Source organism: Syngnathus typhle, linkage group LG1 (genome assembly GCF_033458585.1).
Source record: "Syngnathus typhle isolate RoL2023-S1 ecotype Sweden linkage group LG1, RoL_Styp_1.0, whole genome shotgun sequence".
NCBI classification, from domain to species: Eukaryota; Metazoa; Chordata; class Actinopteri; order Syngnathiformes; family Syngnathidae; genus Syngnathus; species Syngnathus typhle.
Window position 1 is genome coordinate 13,371,327 of NC_083738.1, and position 19,622 is coordinate 13,390,948.

General features: G+C 41.7%; 1 protein-coding gene across 2 annotated transcripts; it reads right to left on the minus strand.

The window, feature by feature from the left end:
- Positions 1-2,255: 2,255 nt before the first annotated feature.
- fbxw11a (F-box and WD repeat domain containing 11a) lies at positions 2,256-19,340 on the minus strand. Of its 2 annotated transcripts, XM_061278958.1 has the most exons (14): positions 19,182-19,330; positions 15,828-15,911; positions 13,108-13,176; positions 12,096-12,315; positions 11,200-11,386; positions 10,930-11,020; positions 10,571-10,708; positions 8,367-8,485; positions 7,182-7,431; positions 6,726-6,844; positions 6,360-6,470; positions 6,192-6,270; positions 4,730-4,894; positions 2,256-3,540 (listed from the first exon to the last, which is right to left on the minus strand). In XM_061278958.1, the coding sequence occupies exons 1-13, from the start codon at positions 19,218-19,220 to the stop codon at positions 4,733-4,735; spliced, it is 1,668 nt and encodes a 555-aa protein (XP_061134942.1). In that variant the 5' UTR covers positions 19,221-19,330; the 3' UTR covers positions 2,256-3,540; positions 4,730-4,732. The 2 variants fall into 2 exon arrangements, with proteins under 2 accessions (XP_061134942.1, XP_061134949.1); XM_061278965.1 differs by lacking the exon at positions 15,828-15,911 and having other exon boundaries at positions 19,182-19,340.
- Positions 19,341-19,622: the final 282 nt, after the last annotated feature.

Consider the following 19,622-nt stretch of genomic DNA (forward strand, 5'->3'; position numbering starts at 1 on the left):
CCATCTTTCTGTTTTCGTCCGATGATCTCTATCTCATTCGGAAACCATATTGCTCACTCAGTCACGTGTTGGGTTTCTCCCTGCAGTGTGAAGCACACGGTAAGGAAAACACGCCCTATTGTGTTGCTTCTCTTCTCATCTATCTCTCATTACCCTCCCCTTCCTTCCATATCATCGCGGGAGGTCATTGAAAAGATGCTGCTGCCAAATGACCCAATCATGCTGGCAGACACAAACAGCTGACTCAGGGGGGAAAGGGGTCGTGCCAGAGGATTCCTATTTGCAAAGCAACAGGAATTGGTGTTGAAGCGAGAGGGCAATGAGGGTGTGGGATAAAGAAGAGCAAGTTAGGGGTACCGGTGGGCCGATTTGTTCATTACTGGAACATTGTTCCAGCTGCACGCGGGGAATGATGGAAATATTTTGCGTAGCCAAACCCAAGAGTGGAAGGTGTATGGTAATCGCGTCGAGGAAGGAATGTCAAATATGTGTGTGAGAACGGAGCAGTGACCTGAGAGCTGCAGGAATTATGGGCCAAAATCCCACAGACCGAGCAGAAGCACACACACCCATAGACGGGCATCATATACCAAGCACGTGATAGCCTCCACGTAACGTATTTTTCACAATATGAAACATTCTTCAGTATAAACAAAGACCTAAACTACGCTCCACAACAAACCGCACCCTCCATCGTACGATAACGCAGCCACTTTCTCACGGAGCAGTCTTGCTTCACGCGTACTCTTGTATTTATTCAAACATGCATTCTTCTCTAAGTTATACAAGATGGTGTGTGTGTGGCCTACTGTAACAGGTTGTTTCTGGCCTCACTGTGGGAATTAAGTGATCCAATATTGCCATCTAGTGGACATTTTCTTAACATTCTAATCAGCCCCATGTCTTTTGTGCAACAAGATGGAATAAATATAGGTAGCGTTGGCATGAAAATGAAAGATATTGCAGCTCACTCCTTCCTGCTATATTTATCAAACTGTTCAAATAGATTATAACTGCCAATACTGCCATCAACCTATGAAAATCTTTGATATGATTCGTGTACAGTGATCCCTCGCTACTTTGCGTTTCGTTTATTGCGGCTTCACTACATCGCGGATTTTTTTCCCCCAGATTAAAAAACATTTAAAAGTCAAAATAAAACTTCTAAATTAGGGAAACCTGTCTAACCAATAGGACAATGTAGTATTGCTCCAAATGTTTGTTTACATTACTTTAGAAGTCCGTTTTTGCGTGTTGGCACGATCACGAATTGGCATCTTTCCACTAACTCGTTAGCCTGCCCAGTACTTCTTGTTGGTGACTGTACTTTGCGGGTTTCACTTATCGCGGCTGGTTTTTGAACCGATTATCCGCGATAAACGAGGGATTACTGTCTAATTAATTTTCTAAACCTTCTTGACATTTTTTAACTTCAGGTTGTTCCTTTTAGTTATCTTAAATTATGATAGCTGCATAATGGAATTACCCCTGTGTGGGACGATTAAAGGAATTATTCACTTGAAATTTGGAAAACACAAGATTGTGACATAAGATCATAAAAAGGTTGTGCTACAAATACAAATCAATCAGATTTGCCGTGTGTATATTTAGGAAGCATTTCGCTCTAATTCAGCATCAACTGAAAGCATTCTAAATAAATCATTGAGAACAATGAGATATGCCTGCATTGTCTCACATCATAGACATCGACCGATGTATTTGGTTATTTCCAACACAAGTACCAAACACTGTATTTCCCAAATGAAAAAGTTTCCGGAATACAAATACTTCTTGGCTTAAAAAACATGAAAATATCCATCCATTTCTGTCCCCACGGGGGTCAGAGGTGTGGAGCCTATCCCAGCAGTCATCAGGGAGTATGATTGAAAATTCCCGTCCCTTTTTTTTTTTACACAATTTTAACAGTGACTTGGGGAAAAAATGCACTCATCAGATTGCACAAGTATTGACAGAGGTCCAAATATAAAATATTGTGGCAACGCATCAGAATGTTCAGATACATCTCAGACAACAGAACCAGCGCTTTTACTAGTATATTTCCAAAATACTATTCCCACAACTCCAGTGTTGCCCGGAAGTTCCTTAGATTGTCCAGTGGTTACTTGACCAATTGGGCCACTACCTTGCTGCTCAATTAGTTTAAGTTCATGATTCAAACGGAAACCTTTTCACCTCAGCTTCAGCATAATTTCGGAAGTCTGTGAGATGAAAAAATGTATTCATCTTCTCTCAACTAGAAAAGAAATCAATTTTTATTTCATCCTGTATGTGCAAATGGAGAGGCGGCAAAGAGCAAATCTGCCCACACTTTCCCACACAAACACACATTATAGACCCTCATCCATGTTACAGTTCGCTCAACACTCACTGTCAAGTACTTTATTCACAATAAGGTCTTTTTCTTCTTTAAAAAATCATTTTAATATACAACACAATTTTTAACAAGACACGTCTGTTTACAACTAAATTTGAATGAATTCCAGCTTCTCTCGTAACCAAAGCAAGCTCAAACATGGAGTGAGAGGAAGAGACAAAAAAAACATGTGAGGTTAGAAGAAAGACGAAAGACAGCAAAAAAAGGGTAGAGGACTAGTATGAATTTTGTACTAAGAACCAAAACATACTGAAATAAAATTAGAAAATAACATTTATAAAAAAACCAGTAAGAAAATAAGAGTTAGAGAGAAAAAATTGCTGAGGTGTGCCAGGATGCTGCATCCGCGATAACCTCACATGCATGTCTGACGCCTTTGCTCTGTTCTTGCCAAGTCCACATACGGAAGCGTGCACACTCGCTTCTGCGTGTGCCGCCATATTCCAAGCTAGTGTGCATTTCTGGGGGATTGGAGGGGTGGGATCACGAAGCAGGAAGGGATGGATAAAGTCGAGTGAGAAACTCTGAGGAGCGAGTGAGAGGGGAGGGGTGAATGCACGCGCGTGCGCGCACGCCTCACCCTAACGCACTCCCTCCATATTTTTCCCATCCTTCCCTCCTTTTCCTGGAGCTGAGTAAAGAGTCTCTTTCTCCTGCATCACAGCTCCGGCCATCCTCTGCCCAGCTGTGCCACTCTGTGTGCATTTGCATGTACGTATATGTAATATATAAATAGAACTATAAGCAATTCCTTATCTGTAGAGCCTCTTTTGGCAGGGCGTGGAAACTGAGGAGCAGAAAATTCATAGATTTTGGGAGAGAAGGGAACTTGTGACTCATAACGTCTGTTAATACTGTCATTAGTTTACAAAAGATAAATTAGTAGAAGGTGAGCTTCCTGGAGAAAGTGGCGTTGGTTCTATTGCCCGGCATCCTCAGTGCCGCTGGTAGAAAATGGGCACACGTTTAGATGTCCGTTCAAAGCTGGGCGGAACGGACGGGAAGAAGGTGCGAGCAGGCTAGGAGGTGGACAGAGAGATGACGAAGAGGAAGGAGAAGAGATGGGCTCCGTTCCATGATTGATGTACCCATCAGCTGAATCAGCCCGGGGCTCCAACAAGACAAGGTGCGGTGGATGGAGCCACCTGGGGGAAAGAAAAACACAGCTACGGTCTACTTGGTGGGCATAAACACCTGCTGAGTTCACAATGTGTACAAATGGCTATCATCTGCAGGATGTGAAGCCGCAATTTTCTGTTTTTACAGGCAATGCATTGAGGAGTAATTCCTGAACTGATTTTCCATGAATACCAACAAAAACATTTGACTCAGGTTTCATGGAGGAAAATAGGAATGCAGTGAAGCCTCATATTTTTGCGTTTTGAGATTCATGGCTGCCAATTCTTTTAGAAGCTAGATTCAATTATTACCAGGAAGTACAGTAATGTTTACATTTCTATTCAGGAAATGTTGCTTTGGCACCAAGACACCATTTGAAGTCCATTAAGAAGCGTCATTAAGACCAAAGTAGTCCTTTGCCGACATCTTGTGGCATCTATAGGCAATTACAATTCGATGTTTTTCAGGGTGGGGGTGTTGTGAGTTACTCGTCCATTTTCGCTATTTGCAGCAGTTATGGACATACTTGCGCTAAATCCTCGCTGTCCCTTGGCTGTGCTGCATTCTATCTTGCGGTGGGTGACACAAAATCTAAGTGCAGTGTGTAAGCACTCGCTGCTGTTCGGACAAGTTATCTTTCCACAATGTCATATTCTTAAGACCGCAAACTAGTTAGCGCCTTTGCTTGTTGCCACTAGGAAGTGCATTCCATTTTGTCTCAATTTCACAGAATTCTTAACAGTGGAGTAAATCAGTTATTAATATAAATGGACGCATGTGACGACAGAAAGTCACCTGACATCCCAACAGACGCGTGAACATTCCCATATTGCTCCTGATTTCTAACAGTGAGCACGGATGGAAAAAGCCGCTCACGCCCGGGAGGACCAGATGCGCGGAGAGTGAAGCGTACACTGTGGAATTATTCATTGACGGGCACAATTGTATGGAAACATGGAACATTTGAGACACTTGAAAGGAATCAGCATTTAAGTTGGCAGTAACTCTACACAGCTGAAAAAAAATCCTATTTACTAGAAGTCGTGCGGAGAGGTCTTCTGAGGCCAGAAACTTAAAGCTGAGCACACAGTGTTGAAGGCACATTTACGCATGTTTTCCCCAAATCAGCATAAAAACACATCTTGAAGACAGACTGGAATACAGGACTTTTTTGAGACCAGACTCAGTCATCCGTTAGCACGTGTGCTTGCGTACCTGCTATCTAGAAATGTAAGTGTAGGTGCGGGAAGGAGATCGTCCCTCTGACTGGCCATTGGTCGAGACGTTCAAAAAGTCCCAGATCAGAATGGTGTCGTCGTGTGAGCTGCTGATAATCTGGAACTCATCAAACTGCAGACGGAACACGCGGCCAGAATGCTCCTACAAATAGAAGTTAGAAGTACCCTTGAAAAGACTGTCACAATATGGTTGCATCGGTGCGCATACCAGCATCGGTAACTTGCATTGTCCGCATGTGTGGAGATCCTATAAGGACACAGACACTTTTTTTTGGGGCAACTGCAAATTACGCTCTGATAGCAACGAAGGCTACTGCCACGCAAGTTGTCATTACAATCAGTGTAATTGGGGCTGGTTCATTCAATGACACGTATAATTGGGCATGGAAGGCAATCTATAAAAGACCATTTCTGGGCTCTCCCTATGGCAAGCTTCGCTAAGTAGCTTGTCGTTCCTTATGAATGTACTTTGTGCACCTCAACCTGCTGGCGGGGCTCAAAGCAGAGGTTAAAAAAAAAGAAAAATCACATGTTTGTTGCGCCCCCACCAGTCTAAGTATGGTATTCTGATTGATATCATGTTTGTGAAAGATGAATTAAGGAGAATAATATAATCCACCTGTTTTATTGAATCTCAGAGGTCTGACATTTCTCCTAGTGCTACACTTGCTGTCAATTGAAAATGACACCATGGTGCCTAAAGGCTCGGGTGGTGAGGTCACAGCTCACCTGTTTCCTGGGCTTGGTCATGCGAAGTTCGCAAGCTGAGCCCTTGGGCACCGTAAATTCATTTTCAGTCAACAGCAAGTGTCAGTACAAGGCGTAATGACAGCCCCATGAGATGGATGAAAATGAGTGGCCCTTGTTTGCTTAATTTAATTTCCAAAAATGCAATATTAATCAGAAAAAGACAGTGAGAACGAGTCAGCTGTGTTCACGCCCGCAACGGTGCAAAGAGCCCTATTTTAAATGTGTCACGCTGCACCAGCTCTCAATGGTGAGCAAAAAATATCACAACAACAAAACACAACAAAGGTCGCGTACAGATGATCGGATTGGTTTGACACAATTTGTTCCCATTCTCAAGAATGAAAACGGCCCGACAATCCTGTGATTTAAAGTTATCCCATAAAATGATCCTTATATCTGAGATGTGTGTGAGTCAGGGCCAACCATCGTAATTATTATACCTAACCAAAAATCTTCACGTGTGTGTGTGTGTGTGTGTGTGTGTGTGTGTGTGTGTGTGTGTGTGTGTGTGTGTGTGTGTGTGTGCAGAGAAAGCTGACTACCCTCAAGCCATTTCACTCAGAGCTGAAATGCAATCATCAGACTGACTGTCAGTGGCTTTGACATAATGTTTCCAGGGAACACTCTACAGATCTTTAACAGAAACCAAACAATATGGATATTTACATGCCTCAGCTGCGAACACTCACCACTAGAGTCCGCAGGCATAGTGTGCTTGCAGGGGCTCGTGGGTCCAAGGCTGCTTGCAAGTCCCATACTTTGATTTTACTACAGAGCAAAACATGCCATAACATAAGACACAATTATTATGTCCATAGGAAAGCAGAAGCAGAGTGCTTGTTGAAGTTGAGTCTTACCCATCATAGGCACCACTGACAATCCTCTTGTTATCAAAGCGTATGCAACGGACCAATTCTTCATGACCTTCCAGCACTCGCAAACATGCCCCACATTCAATGTCCCATAACCTGCAACGGGGATTATGGCAAAACAGGATCTCAGCACTACCATAGTTTTAAAGAGAAGTCACCTCTGTCAAATGCTATTATATATTATTTACGAAAAAAATCCTCCGGAAATTTTAATTTCTTTTGTCTGTACAAAACAGCCTCTGTGAAAGATTTATCGAGCTCTGAGATGGCCTAGGAGAACTTTTTCAAACTTTGTCTTCAACCAAATTGAAAGGAAATACACCTGTTGTAGTCTGACAGTATCAAATGTACCTAATTGTGTTATCCGATGAGCCGCTGACAACCAGTCGATCCCGGTACTGTAGACAGGCAATGCCCCGCTTGTGGCCGTTAAGCGTGCGAACAAATTCACAGGTGCTGGTGCTCCATACCTGCACAAGTCAAGAGATGATTCATGTAAAATATATTGAATGGATGACATTTTTCAGTGTTTGTTTTCAGTCAACCAATTAGCACAAGTCAAGAGATGATTAATGTAAAACATAATGAATGGATGACATTTTTCAGTTTTTGTTTGCACTCAAGCAATTCTACAACAATCTTGTGAGTGTATTTCTGGTTTGACTTTTAATGAAAGAGCCACGTCAGGCCAGCTTTGACAGACGAATGTAAAGATAAAAAGGACGTCTGCTCTAATGTTATGAGGTAAATAGCATTCAATTAACACTACCCTGAGTAAATGAAAATTCCATAAATTCACATGATTACCTTGATGGTGCGGTCCCCTGAGGCTGATACAATATATTTGTCGTCAAAGTCGACCACGTTGACAGCCGCCCGATGTCCAACGAGGACGCGCCGTAAGCTAATGTCGGTTGGCGAGGCCATGTCCCACACAGCGATCGAGCGGTCTTTGGAACAAGTGACCATGAGGCCGTTTGCGAAGCGTAAATGAAGCACGGCCTCGTTGTGGTGGATCAGCGTGTTGAGTACCTCGCCCGTCGTCACCTCCCACACCCTGCCAAGCAAAGGAGATGGACACAGTGAAATGGGAGCAGAGAGAAGGAAAACACACTCAAAGAATGCAAAACATTGCTGCTTGTTAAGAAATGAGTACAATAGTCCCGTTCTCCCTGGACACTATACAGGGAATACAGAATAGATGGGGAGCCAGAAGAGAAAAGACAGCATTGGATTCTTATTTTGAAAATGTCCCCATGTCAAAATGTGAGTGTATGTCTTGATTCATGAGTGTAATTTGTTCCATGTCCAAGGTGATAACTCAGTTTACTCTTACATTAAATTCCCATTGAAATGAATTGAAAAGCCATTAAGCTGTACCGGCACTCCCAAAAAGAAAAAAAAAGAAAAATTATAAAGAAAAACAGCACTGTACTGTAAAATATAAGATTCAAGATTCAAGAGTTTTTATTCGCCATGTTTGAGCGTGCCAAACAACGAATTTGACTTCGGTACATCACAGCCTCTGTTCAACATTTAGGTGACTAACAACACTCAGGACATGTGAAAAATTACATACATAAACATACAAACAGAGAATGTAAAGAAACAAACTCCTTGTGTATTAAGATTGGATATGAAGTGCAATTGAGCTGAAAATTAAACACACTGTAGGAAATGAGTGTTCCCTTTAAGGGGTGAGGCCAAGTTAGTGACATCAGGAGTGCAATCAGTCGAGTTGGCCGAGCGGCGAGTTGAGTGTTAGCATATGCGCCGTCTGTTATCCCATCTATATTGACTATGGTATTGATTAGGAAAAGGCACAGCTATACCTTTGTCTAAAATTTGAGCGGTTTGGTACGAAAACGGCAAAACATGGCATTGATTGTGACTGTTCATAGACCAGATCAGAAACTCAAGAGAATAATTGCTCTTCTTTTTTTAACTCCCGAGAAAATATCGTGCAAATGACATTATTCGAAGGTTTCCTACCTAACAGTTGAGTCCGATGACCCAGTGACGATGACCCTCTCGTCATACTGGAGGCATAACACTGAACCTGTGTGACCAGTCAGAATCTTCAGACACTCCAGCGACTGTTTATCCCATATCTGCAGGTCGAAATAACACACAAGGACATACAAGAAGCAGAATAAATGTGTGATTTTAGAATGGGCACAGATTTAGGTCATGCAAAGAAAGGCCATTTGTCATTGTGATGCTCATGTTCTGTTCACGCCCCATTTCCCCACTGCTGAGGCGAGCAGAACACGTCCGCTTGGAGAATAATTTAGAACGTCCCTGGGTCCACGCCAGCCTTCTGTACAACAATAAGATGACAAAGCTACTTCTCTCACACTATCCCGCTCCTGCTCTTCATGATCTTCTCTTCCTCTCACCATGGGTCAGACAGATTAGGTTGTAGGACACACAACTGGATGGAGTTAAGTTTTTTTAGCCTATAATTCACCAGTTTGCTGTCTCACTGTCTGCAGGTTACTTTCTTGAAAATTGCAGGTGTAGCAGAAAAAAAAACACAAATGTACGTTGACAACACTTGAAATAGAAGGTTCTCATCCTGAAAAATAAAATAGACTACGTGGTTTGTGTCATTTCAGGGTGTATTCAGACCTGACTGTTTGGTCCACTTTAAAAGGACCAGGGTTCAATTGTAACGCTGGTCCAGACCTCTTATGCAGGTGTGAATACACGCAAACGCATCCTTGTGCGAATTAAAGAACCGGACCCACTTTTAAAAGTGGTCTCGGTTCACTTCCAAACAAACTTTGGTGCGCTTCGCTTCAGGTGTGTATACAAACAGCATAAATCCCAACCAACAGCACAAATACGCAGAGCAAGAATGCAGCAGGTGGGACTCGCATGTTTTCCTCTATTTCCGGGTCTGTGCTCTGTGCGGCGCCCTGGTCATTGCTTTCCGATGGGAGCACAGATCGTCACAAGCGTGGATGTGTTTACAAAATATACTTCACTTGCAAAATGTACAGTCTGTATAGGATCCGCACCAAACAAAAAAAATTAAGTCCGCTTTTGGTCTGGACCAAACAATCGGACGAAAGGACTTTTCTGGTCTGAATACACCCTAAGTCATACAACTACCATATTTGCAGTTCGGGAGTCGCAGATTCATTTCGGGAAACCAGTCCTTATTCTCTGAAAGTCTCATATATTTGCTGTTTTTGAGTTTGGGCCAAAGAAATGAAAAAATAATACTTTGGGGGTTTGGAGCCATCTGGTGGAATGGTTGTGTTGTGATGTTTCATTCATAGGTGTTTTCTATCTGCAGCAGGACTGCCCATTTGTCACATCCCAAAGTGAACGCATGTTCCTACTCTTCCATTGCAGCGACCGTTGTAGTCGACTTTGCTACAATAATTGGTCTGTATTCTCCAACATTTATTATTGTGTGTAAATGCCAAAGTTTTATGAAAAACACAACTTGCTCGTGCAGATATTTGTTTGCCTGTGTGTTAATGTTATTGTCGACGTATTTATTATATTAGCTAATATTACTGAGTGAGGTGATTTTCTTGTGCAGAACTGATTCTATACGAGTTCAAGATTGTATATTTGTCCAGAGTGAGACATAATCTAGTTTCCTTAGCAACAAGATAACAAGTTCTCTATACTGAAATGCAGGTTTCTTAAGCCCCTATCCCGCTGACCAATGAGCAACTGCAAATGTTTTAGAACGCAGCGAAGGTTGCGTTCTCAACACGGTCGTTCAAGGTCAGAAATGCTCACTAAACGGTAGGCAGTTGTTCGGCGGGCATTCCTGTACTGTTTTGGTTGCAAGGGAATTTTTAACATGTTCAAAATATCCTTGAGACAAGCAAAAACACCAAGTCTGTTGGCAAATGTCTGACGGACGTGAACATTTGCGACCTCGAACGAACCCCGAGGCAAATGCAACATTCGCTGGCTTCGAAAAAACACTTGCGTTTGTTTGCTGCTCAGTCCGATAGGGGCTTGGAATACAGCGCTGTGCAATACATTAGATGTTATTAGCTGATTATTTATTTATTTTTTTAATTCACGACTGGTGCAACAGTTATGCCGTGACAGAGAAACTCCACTCTGTACATCAAAACATTATGATCTAAATCTAAACGTGCAGATTTAAAAGCAAATCCATGGCAAATAACATTAAAATCCTTCATACAAGCATGCACACAAACCTTAATGGAATTGTCCCTAAGGCCACTGATGATCTTGTCGTCATCATACTGGAGACAATAAACCCCTTTACTATTTTCTGAGCGGCATTGAATCCTTTGCAAATTGTGTCTTCCACACCGCCAGTTAGCCTCAATTGTCTGGAAGAAAAAAAAGACAATGAGAAAACTATTTCTCAAGGATAAAAGTGGAACAAAAACCAGCAAAACTGACAAAAGAAAAGCCCTTTTGGTTAGAGCAAGTACAAAGACCGAGCAACGTGCTATATCGAGAACAGAATAATACGGAACGGACAAAAAGACTTGTATCAAGTGTACCATATACACATTGACTTTTGTCCTTTGCTTTTGAATTCACTTACCTCTATGTCTTGGATGATTTTGGGATAAAGGGAGTGATAATAAGAGTTGGGCGGGACTTCAGATGTGCGATTTTTGAACAGATATTTCTCCCTGTGAGAAAATGAATGGTTATTAGTTCATGCAATCCGAATAATAACAATAATTCAACAGTAATATAGTCTACCCCTCTATTAATGTAAATAACATGCTATAAGACAAACAATCGAGTTTTATTTTAAGCATCCGTGGTAATGTTAACTGCGGTACATTACGAAGGGGCCTATTCTCACCACTGATGTCTTTCGGACAGTCCTTTCCATAGTGGATCAGTGCGGACCATACGTTCGATGAGCTTCTTCCACAGCATGCCCTCAGAAATGACCCTCTGCCATTCTTTACAAACCAGTTCTGCTGCACAAAGCGAACGTGCATCCAGGAAAGACAAGATGTTTTCTGCTATGTGATCTAAGCCTTGGGCTGAAGAAGAAGGGAGAAAGGGGATTACATACATATATTATTCTATATTGGAAAGTGAGAGAGAAATATTTTTGCATTATTTCTACTTGCAACTACGGTTGGGCTGAAAATGTACCATAGTTTAAGTATTTAATTCCAGTCAATAGCGGTAATTATTTGTTTTTCCCCATTTTCTTTTTTATTTAACTGTTCAATAAGGACCGGGGAAACCCAAAAAATTGTTTAACACCCTGAACCAGTTGGCAGCCAATATTAATATTATTGGTATTATTAATATTATTATCATTATTAACAAAACCTGATAGATTGAATAAAAAAAAAAAAAAAAGGGAAAATTTGTCATCTACAAAAAATATTTGCATCTGTTTTAAAAAATGTAGATTTTTTGTTTGTTGACCAGTGTAATTGTTATTCACTCAAGCACAAATAAAATGATTAAAATAAAATATATATATTTTTAATCTGAACACTCAATTATTCAATAGAATTTTCAGCAGGATTTCCAAACACCAAAATATTCAATGGCTGCAGCCATATATCAGAAGTTTCCCTGTGTTCAAAATTGGGAGGCGGCCGCCTCCGCCTAATTTTGTGCCTCCCCAAGAGGGAGCGATTGATCTCGCTCAACAGATCCTAAAGCTCCAGCCGTGCAAGTACCGCACATTTGTGATTTGCTCGCTGTACAGGACAATCGTTCTGGTTCACGTACCTGGTAGTGCTGTGATAAAGTCTCTCTGTAGCATGGGTTTGAGGTAGGAGTTAATGTGGCCATGTTGGTAGTGGCACATTCGGGAGATGAGACGCTCAACAAACTCCACCTGGTCAGCCTCTGACCACTGGTCAAACAGGGCAATGCAGTGTTCCTTCTCTTTCTCGTAGTTCCCCTCTGACGGGCGCTTGCGGGACCCCACAACAGGACCATTACTAAGCTGTGAAGGAAAGAAGAAATTTGAGTGATATTGGTCATTCACTATTCAATAACTGCGTACATTAGAAATTCTGAAGTCATGTCTGCCCAACACCTCCAAAGAAAATCTGCTAAGGCCCAATTTTCGGATGGCTCTAAAGATGATCCTAACCTTAATTATTCTGCAGTGTGTTGAGTATGATTTATCCATCTTCCTGGAAAATGGCCAAGGCTGACAATTGTAATTGCTCCACGTCTTAAATATTTCCATGATGTGGAATACAATAGTAGTCGAACAAGAAACCAACTGGGGCTTTCGCTTATCAGAATTAGACGATCAAGGAGTTTTGAAATGACTGCATACCATGTACCAAGTCATTCACCATAATACAACATGTTATCATGAGAAATTATTTGCTATATTGCTGCATATTTTTTTTATATGTATTTTTTTTCCAGAAAGACTGACTAGACAGCGATTAGTGCATAAAAGACAGGACGTCCAAAGGTGGAATTCATTTACTCAAAAGAAGCCAGCGTGCAATCTGCCTATGGCGAAGAACAACTGTCCCAAAGTTACACAACTGTTGAAAAATCGTAACATGATAAACAAGCACATATTCACACGGAACCTGCCATTTGCCACAACTGATCCCTTGTCACTCAACACACAGAGCGGTTAACGATTTAGTGTCATTCACTGACTCCCACACCCCTCAACAGGTCAGACCGCGCCTTTTAAAGCCACACACAATTAGTTCCGGATAGGCACAGATGTTTCATAACACATACGGATCATGGCACTGAGAGATACCTTGAGAACTGTGTTCTTCTTTGGCGACAGGTCATCCACTAGATTCTGTGACTCCATCCCCGATGTATTCTGTTGGTGACAAAATTGATTAAATGTGTGTAAGTGCATTATTTTCTCTCAGTCATCAGTTTGCTAAGAGCAGTGTGTTGAGCCAGGATAGCGGTGTGGACAAAGAAATGCCACAAAAACAGCCAAGGGGGGTAGCCGTCAATTACTGAGACTTGGGTGCACATAGTATGTACATACATACACATACGCGCGCACACACACACATGCACAGAGCGGAGATCCCAAACACCACAACAAACACACTTTTTTGAAACGGGTATCGGCCACAAATGACCACAACAGTAAATCAAACATAATTTTGGCTGTTACAGGCTTCTGCACTATGTTAGAGAAATTAAAATCAGATGGTGATATACATTTTTGGAAAACCCTCATCTACACTGGGCACTACTTGGTCTTTTACTGTATTTAGATCTATTTACGTAACTGTACAATACCCATAAAAAACAAAAGGTCAACAAAATATGACATTAGAATGACTGTTTTTGTGTTATATATAATCAATAGTTATTACTTCTCAAAAGGTCCACTCAGTCATTTTGAAACTTGTGCGAACTCCAGAAATCAAGATCAAAATCTAAGACAATTGTGGAAACAGACATATAACATTACTGATATTTAATATCCTTTATGTGTTTAAGCTTATAGGCCACTCCTCCCTGGTGATGTGATGTAAAGTAAGACAACTTATTTCTAGCTTTCAGTTTAGGCATGTTTAACTGTGTAATGTAGTGAATAAGTCAATTGCTTGCAAAGTTGCATTTTCTATGCTTTAACACTGTTTGGTTCAGATCTTTGTGCAAAATGAACTTGATCAGGGCACAATGATTCCAAGAAAATATTGAATTTCATTTTTTTAGGCAATTTCCATTTTCTGGACACCTCCCATTAATATGAACATTTTTAAAATATGACCGAATAATGGTCATACGTGTTTTTCATGCGACGATTCACAAATGAAGAGAAAGTCACAGCCATCATTCTACCATCTAAACGACTCATCCTCACAAGGGTTGCAGGTATGCTGGAGCCTCTCCCTGCTGCATATCATCAAAACAATTAAAGCTACATGCCCTCCATAATTACTGGCACCCCCGGTTAAGATGTGTTCTTTAGTGTCCAAAAAATTCATTTACTAAAATTAAAACAATACAAAGAGGAAATATTCAACTTTTCATTCAAGTCCATTTATTCAGTGGGAGGAAAAAAATTCCACATTAAGAAATGATTCTTTTACATCAAATCACGTGCCACAATTATTATCACCAATGATGGTAATAGTTTGTACAGCGTCCTTTTGCCAACAAAACTGCAACTAATCTTCTGCTATCATGTTTCACAAGGGGAATACAGAAAGACATCTCTGATCATTCGTCTTTGCGCAGCCTCTCAAAACCATCCAAAGACCTGGATCATCTCCTCTGCATGCGCCTCTTAAGCTCACTCCACTTCTTTTCAATGGCGTTGCAATCTGGGGACTGAGCTAGCCACAGGAGGAGTTTGATTCTGTGTCGACTGAATCAATTCTACAAGGGATGCACGGTTAATATTGGACAGATAACCACTGGACCAATATTGGGGGACAAATGTCATCACATTCATTGGTCTTGATATCAAGACTGAATCGATAACAGGACACTTCAAATACACCAACACTGATCTGGTTACGGTCACTTAAAGAATGCCAAACGCCAAGCCTTTGCATGCATGACAAAGCATATAAACAGCGTAACCATCACACCAATGATTTTTTTCATTTTTACTACTAAAATCTGAAGACTCAGAATTTAGGGTTGTCACAAGAACCGATACGTCAAGTACCAATTCGGTACCAGCACACAAAAAATATGTCGATACCTGTTTTTTTGTGGTACCGTCGGAACCGAATATTTAACTTTTCACTGGGCAAGCTGTGTCGATTCTTGCTGTAACTGATGGGGGCAGTGTACGCATGCGAGCAGCAGTCAGCGGCGCTGAAGAAGAAGAAAACGTTGGTCTTTCATAACAATGGCGTCAACAAGTGGGAGTGGAAGTCCAACATGCCGGCTTGTTGAGAAGCCAGGTCGCTCAAAGAGTCATGTGTGGAATTATTTTGCATTCAAGACGGATGCAACCGGAGCAATTATAGATTATTTGAAAAAGCCAATGTGTTTTTATAGATGTGTGACTTGAAGGCTTCATGCCACTGCTGCTCTTTTTTAATGTATATAGTTTACTATACGGTTTAAGCAGTTTTAAATAAATTAGTGATTTTAATAGTAAGTGGATTCTGTTGTTTTGTTGTTTTTTACTGTGGTACCGAATTAGTATCGAGAATTGTGGAAAATTACAGGTATTGGTACCAACTATTGAAATTCTGGTATTGGGATCAGAAATTAAGAAACCAAATTGCTCGACTTTTTTTCATAGCCGTATTGATTATACATAAATATAAGATCCTATGTAACTGCATTGCAAATGGAAATTACTGGTTTCCCTACGAGTGATTAACGGAGATTAAGTACACAAATTGGATTAAATATTATTTGACCCAACGATCACTATAAATTCATCAAAACAAAAGAAGCTGAGTGATATTTACCAGCATGCAACTGTCCGCTTCATGTTTTACAAGTGAACGGGCAACCGGTATTATTTATTTAGTAAAATACCTCAATAGGCCTGAGGCATTGCTGCTGGTTTGCCAGGGCGACCATCCACCTGTCAATTTCAGCGGGGCATCTGTCTTGTTCCTGCTAAAATACACGATTGGCGATTCATCGACTTCTTGCTATAATAGTCATTGTGAACACATTGGTCAGTTTAAACCTCAGTATTGATTACTGTTGTTAAATTTAAAGGGAAGAGAGGGCATCTCTCTGAATTACATGAACTCCTGACAATATTGGGTTGAAAAGAATCAAAGTTCCTAAAAGAATTGTGTCATAGCGGTGGTCCGTGCGAATGTAGATGAACTTTCCATAGCTAACATGTTCTTTAAACCGCAAACTGGATAACGTGAAAATTACAGCATTTCTTATGGTTTCATCCAATTAGTACACTCCATGTTGCCTCAACTGCTTAAAGACATGACTAATCATCAATCGATTCCACACAATCAACATAAATCTGACCAAATAATAATGATGTCTGTTCCTTATTTACATAAAAGAAAAAATGTCCAGTCCCAAGACCCAAGCGAAAGGGTTAGAGAAGCCAAGATGGGCTTGCTGGTGTTGATGATCATGCAGAGCAGAACAGAAGGAAGGAGAAGACAGGCTACATTTGATCAGGCAGGCAGGCAAGCAGGCATTAAATAGTCTCTCAGGGCTTGAAAGAAGACCCTCCCCACCTTGGCCCTCACACTTCCAGGCAGAAGAATAAAGGTGTATGTTTCTTTTCACTTGAATGTGCAATAAGGAAAATGTCTTAATCACAGAGGACAGTGACTGTGACCAACTCTGCTTGATTATATTTGTGGTCAATTACACTTTGGGATGCTATATGCTAGTTTCCGGCAGAGAGAGGCAAGCAGCGCACCAGGGGAGGGACCTGAGAGTAGTGCGCTTCAAATGTGGAGAAAAGTATAACAAACGTTAGGTAAGGAGGTTGGCAGGTGACATGAGGGTTTACATGGATGCTTAGAAGTCATGTTGAAAGAAAAGTAAAAGGAGATGGCAAGGGGGGGGGGGGGGGGGGGGCTTTAGGTAGAAGAAGAGCAGCAGGATTAAGAGGAGAGAGGCAGAACCTGGTTGTGAGCCCGGGTGGAGGGGATGCTCTGCAGGCACCTGAGTGCACACAAACTCTCAGCCACCGAGGAGCAGCCCAGCCAGAGAGAGCGAGGCACAGAGCACTGTGTGAGAAAGAGAGAGGGAGGGAAGGGGGGAGGAGAAGACCCAAGTGGACAGAGGGTGAAGGAGAAAGAGCAAGAGAGAAATAGATGTGAAGTAAAGGAAAAGAGAAGGGAGGAAGGGATGTTGAGGGAAGATGAAAGGCGGAAACCGAGGATGTGAGTGAACGGAAGGATGGAAGGATGGATGGATGGATGGGTGGTTGGATCAATCAATCGACACGTGGATGCATTTGGTCAGGGGTTCATGTGGAATAGATGTGTCAAAATGCAACAAAAATGAATGAATAAATAAATTGTGTTAAGTTGGGAATCAAGAGGTTGTGAGTGTGTGTCCATCAAAGGTGAGGAAAAGAGTAGAGAGGGAATTGGGGGGAATAGTGAGGGGGGGGAAACCAGTATTAGAGCGACACACACATTGCACAGTGAGCACAAGAGCGCACACCCATGCTGACAGATACTCACAAAAGCGATATTAGATGTGAACTGGGAGTGGGTGTGTAGAAGAGAGGGAGGGGCATTGTGATTAGCTGGCCAATTATTTTCATTCCCATCAATTGTCCTGCCATAAGTGGTTACCAATGCTGTGACAATAAGTACAGGAAAATATATTAAACAAAAACGAAACACCTAACCCTGAAGGAAGCACACAATGGTCAGAGTCCTGGTCCTGTTTGATTGAAAATATGTACAGTAATATAATAAAAGTCCAACAGCGCAAGGTTACCAAATGTAAACTGTAGCCAGGTCTTAGCTTCTAACTGTACTTTAAACTTTTAGATAAATACCATACTAGTTCAGCACCACTTTTAAACAGTACTTAAATTTAAGTATTGAGCCGCACTTTTAAACTTTGATATAAACAACATTCTAGTTCAGCATCAGTTTTGTATAATCTAACTGTAAATGTGCACATTAGCATGTTCGTTTCTCAAGTGTTAACAGTTAGTGTTGGTTGAACCTGTTGCTACTCACCAATACTTTTCGAGGGTAGTCCACCCACTGTCCTGACCAGTAACTAATTCGTCATATCAGCAAAGATATTCGTGCACAGGCAAAGGTAGTGCAAAAATGCTGTAGCGCTGACCCCAAAGTACATTACATGTGACTTCATAGTAAATATTACTTTGTGTTATGATGGAACCTCCATGAACAGATTAGATTTTTCGTCTCCCGTTTCAACTCCACGTAGCTAAACAAACTAGTGAAACATATGGAACTTAGATACACCGACTATGTAGTAACAGTCAAAAAGAGGTATCATAACTTCAGAAATCCTTTCGTTTCACAGTACAGTTGTAGCAATAGCTTTGTTGGGCTAACGCTACCCTAGCAGCCTAGCTTCTAAAGACATGCAATCGTCTGGCACAAATAAAAATACACAAGCTAAACAAATGGTGATTAAGCCGCATTGCAGGAAACTACATTTAGAATGGTAGTTGATTGTCTCTGTTTACTAAGCCAAACTGCTACTCCTGTCTCAACTGAATGTCTATTTTGATATGGGAAGGAATGTCAAGTAGACCTAGCTAGCTAGTTACATAGCAACTTGGAGCCTCGCTAACCGTAATGCTAGATGAATGAAAAAGCAGTGCACTTCCTTCTACGCACTTCACAAATATAAACAGCCATGCTCCACTTTATGATCATTTTAGCAATATTCCCACACGCCTGGGAAACTACTGGACACGTCCACACATCTTTTGCCGGGAGGGCTTCCAACACACGACAAATATGTAAACAGAAGCGTACATTTTAGTGGTATCCAGTGCTAGCTGGATTGCTAATGCCCAGACAGGGCCCAGTTATAGTGGCGCAGCGTCACCGCAGTGAACACTACCCCGAGAAACCTCAGCTGTCTTCGGCCGACCGCTGCGCGAAAACGTCGGAAAATACACCAATTGCCAACCGGTGATCGAAGCTCTATGTTGTTCACAACCACCCGACAACTAGTACAAATTATAGAAATAATAACCCTAGTAGACTGCAATAATAGTACATATGTATCGCAAATTTCAGGCCTTCCCTTAGATTCCCGGTCCCCACTTTTCTCCTCAACGTCTCCAGACAAACACCTTCGGTTTGTTCTTGCTTTCAAATCGGCGAGTAACGCTTCTCCAATACGACTCGGACAACACCTCGGGTGTCCGCGATGCCTTATTGAAACACAGCTTACCATCAGATCCAACGTTTTGTCCTCCATCTCCGGATCCATGTTGACGATCCCCCCCGAAACTCGCTCTGAAAATGGAAACCCAACCCTGCGTCGGCGGCCCGCAAATGCAGAGACGTCATTCGCTTTGCTCGAGCCCACGGTATTGGCTCCGACGCTCTGAAATGGGGGGGTAGGGAGGTAACGCCCATGCGTCGAGCCAAAGCGCCGATAGGATCATTTCTTCCGAGCGGGGCGTGGTAACACGAATTAACCGGTTGATCATTGGCTTAGCGCGCTACTAAGGCTTTCCTCGGTGACTCCCCCAAAACAAAAGGGCATTTGCTCAAGATGCTGTTGCTATCCTGAAGAGGAACCGGCTAATGCAAAATCAATCATCCACATGTGTTATTGTGAGGATGTTGGGTCATTTAATGACTTCTACTACAGTCTTGTGGCTGATCA

Coding starts and splice junctions, on each gene's coding strand:
- fbxw11a (XM_061278958.1), bottom strand. CDS start 19,220: ATGGATCCGGAGATGGAGGACAAAACGTTGGATCTGATG. Junction 11,387..12,095: donor CTTTATCACAGCACTACCAG/GTACGTGAACCA, acceptor CTTCTTCTTCAG/CCCAAGGCTTAGATCACATA. Junction 11,021..11,199: donor CTGTCCGAAAGACATCAGTG/GTGAGAATAGGC, acceptor ATTTTCTCACAG/GGAGAAATATCTGTTCAAAA.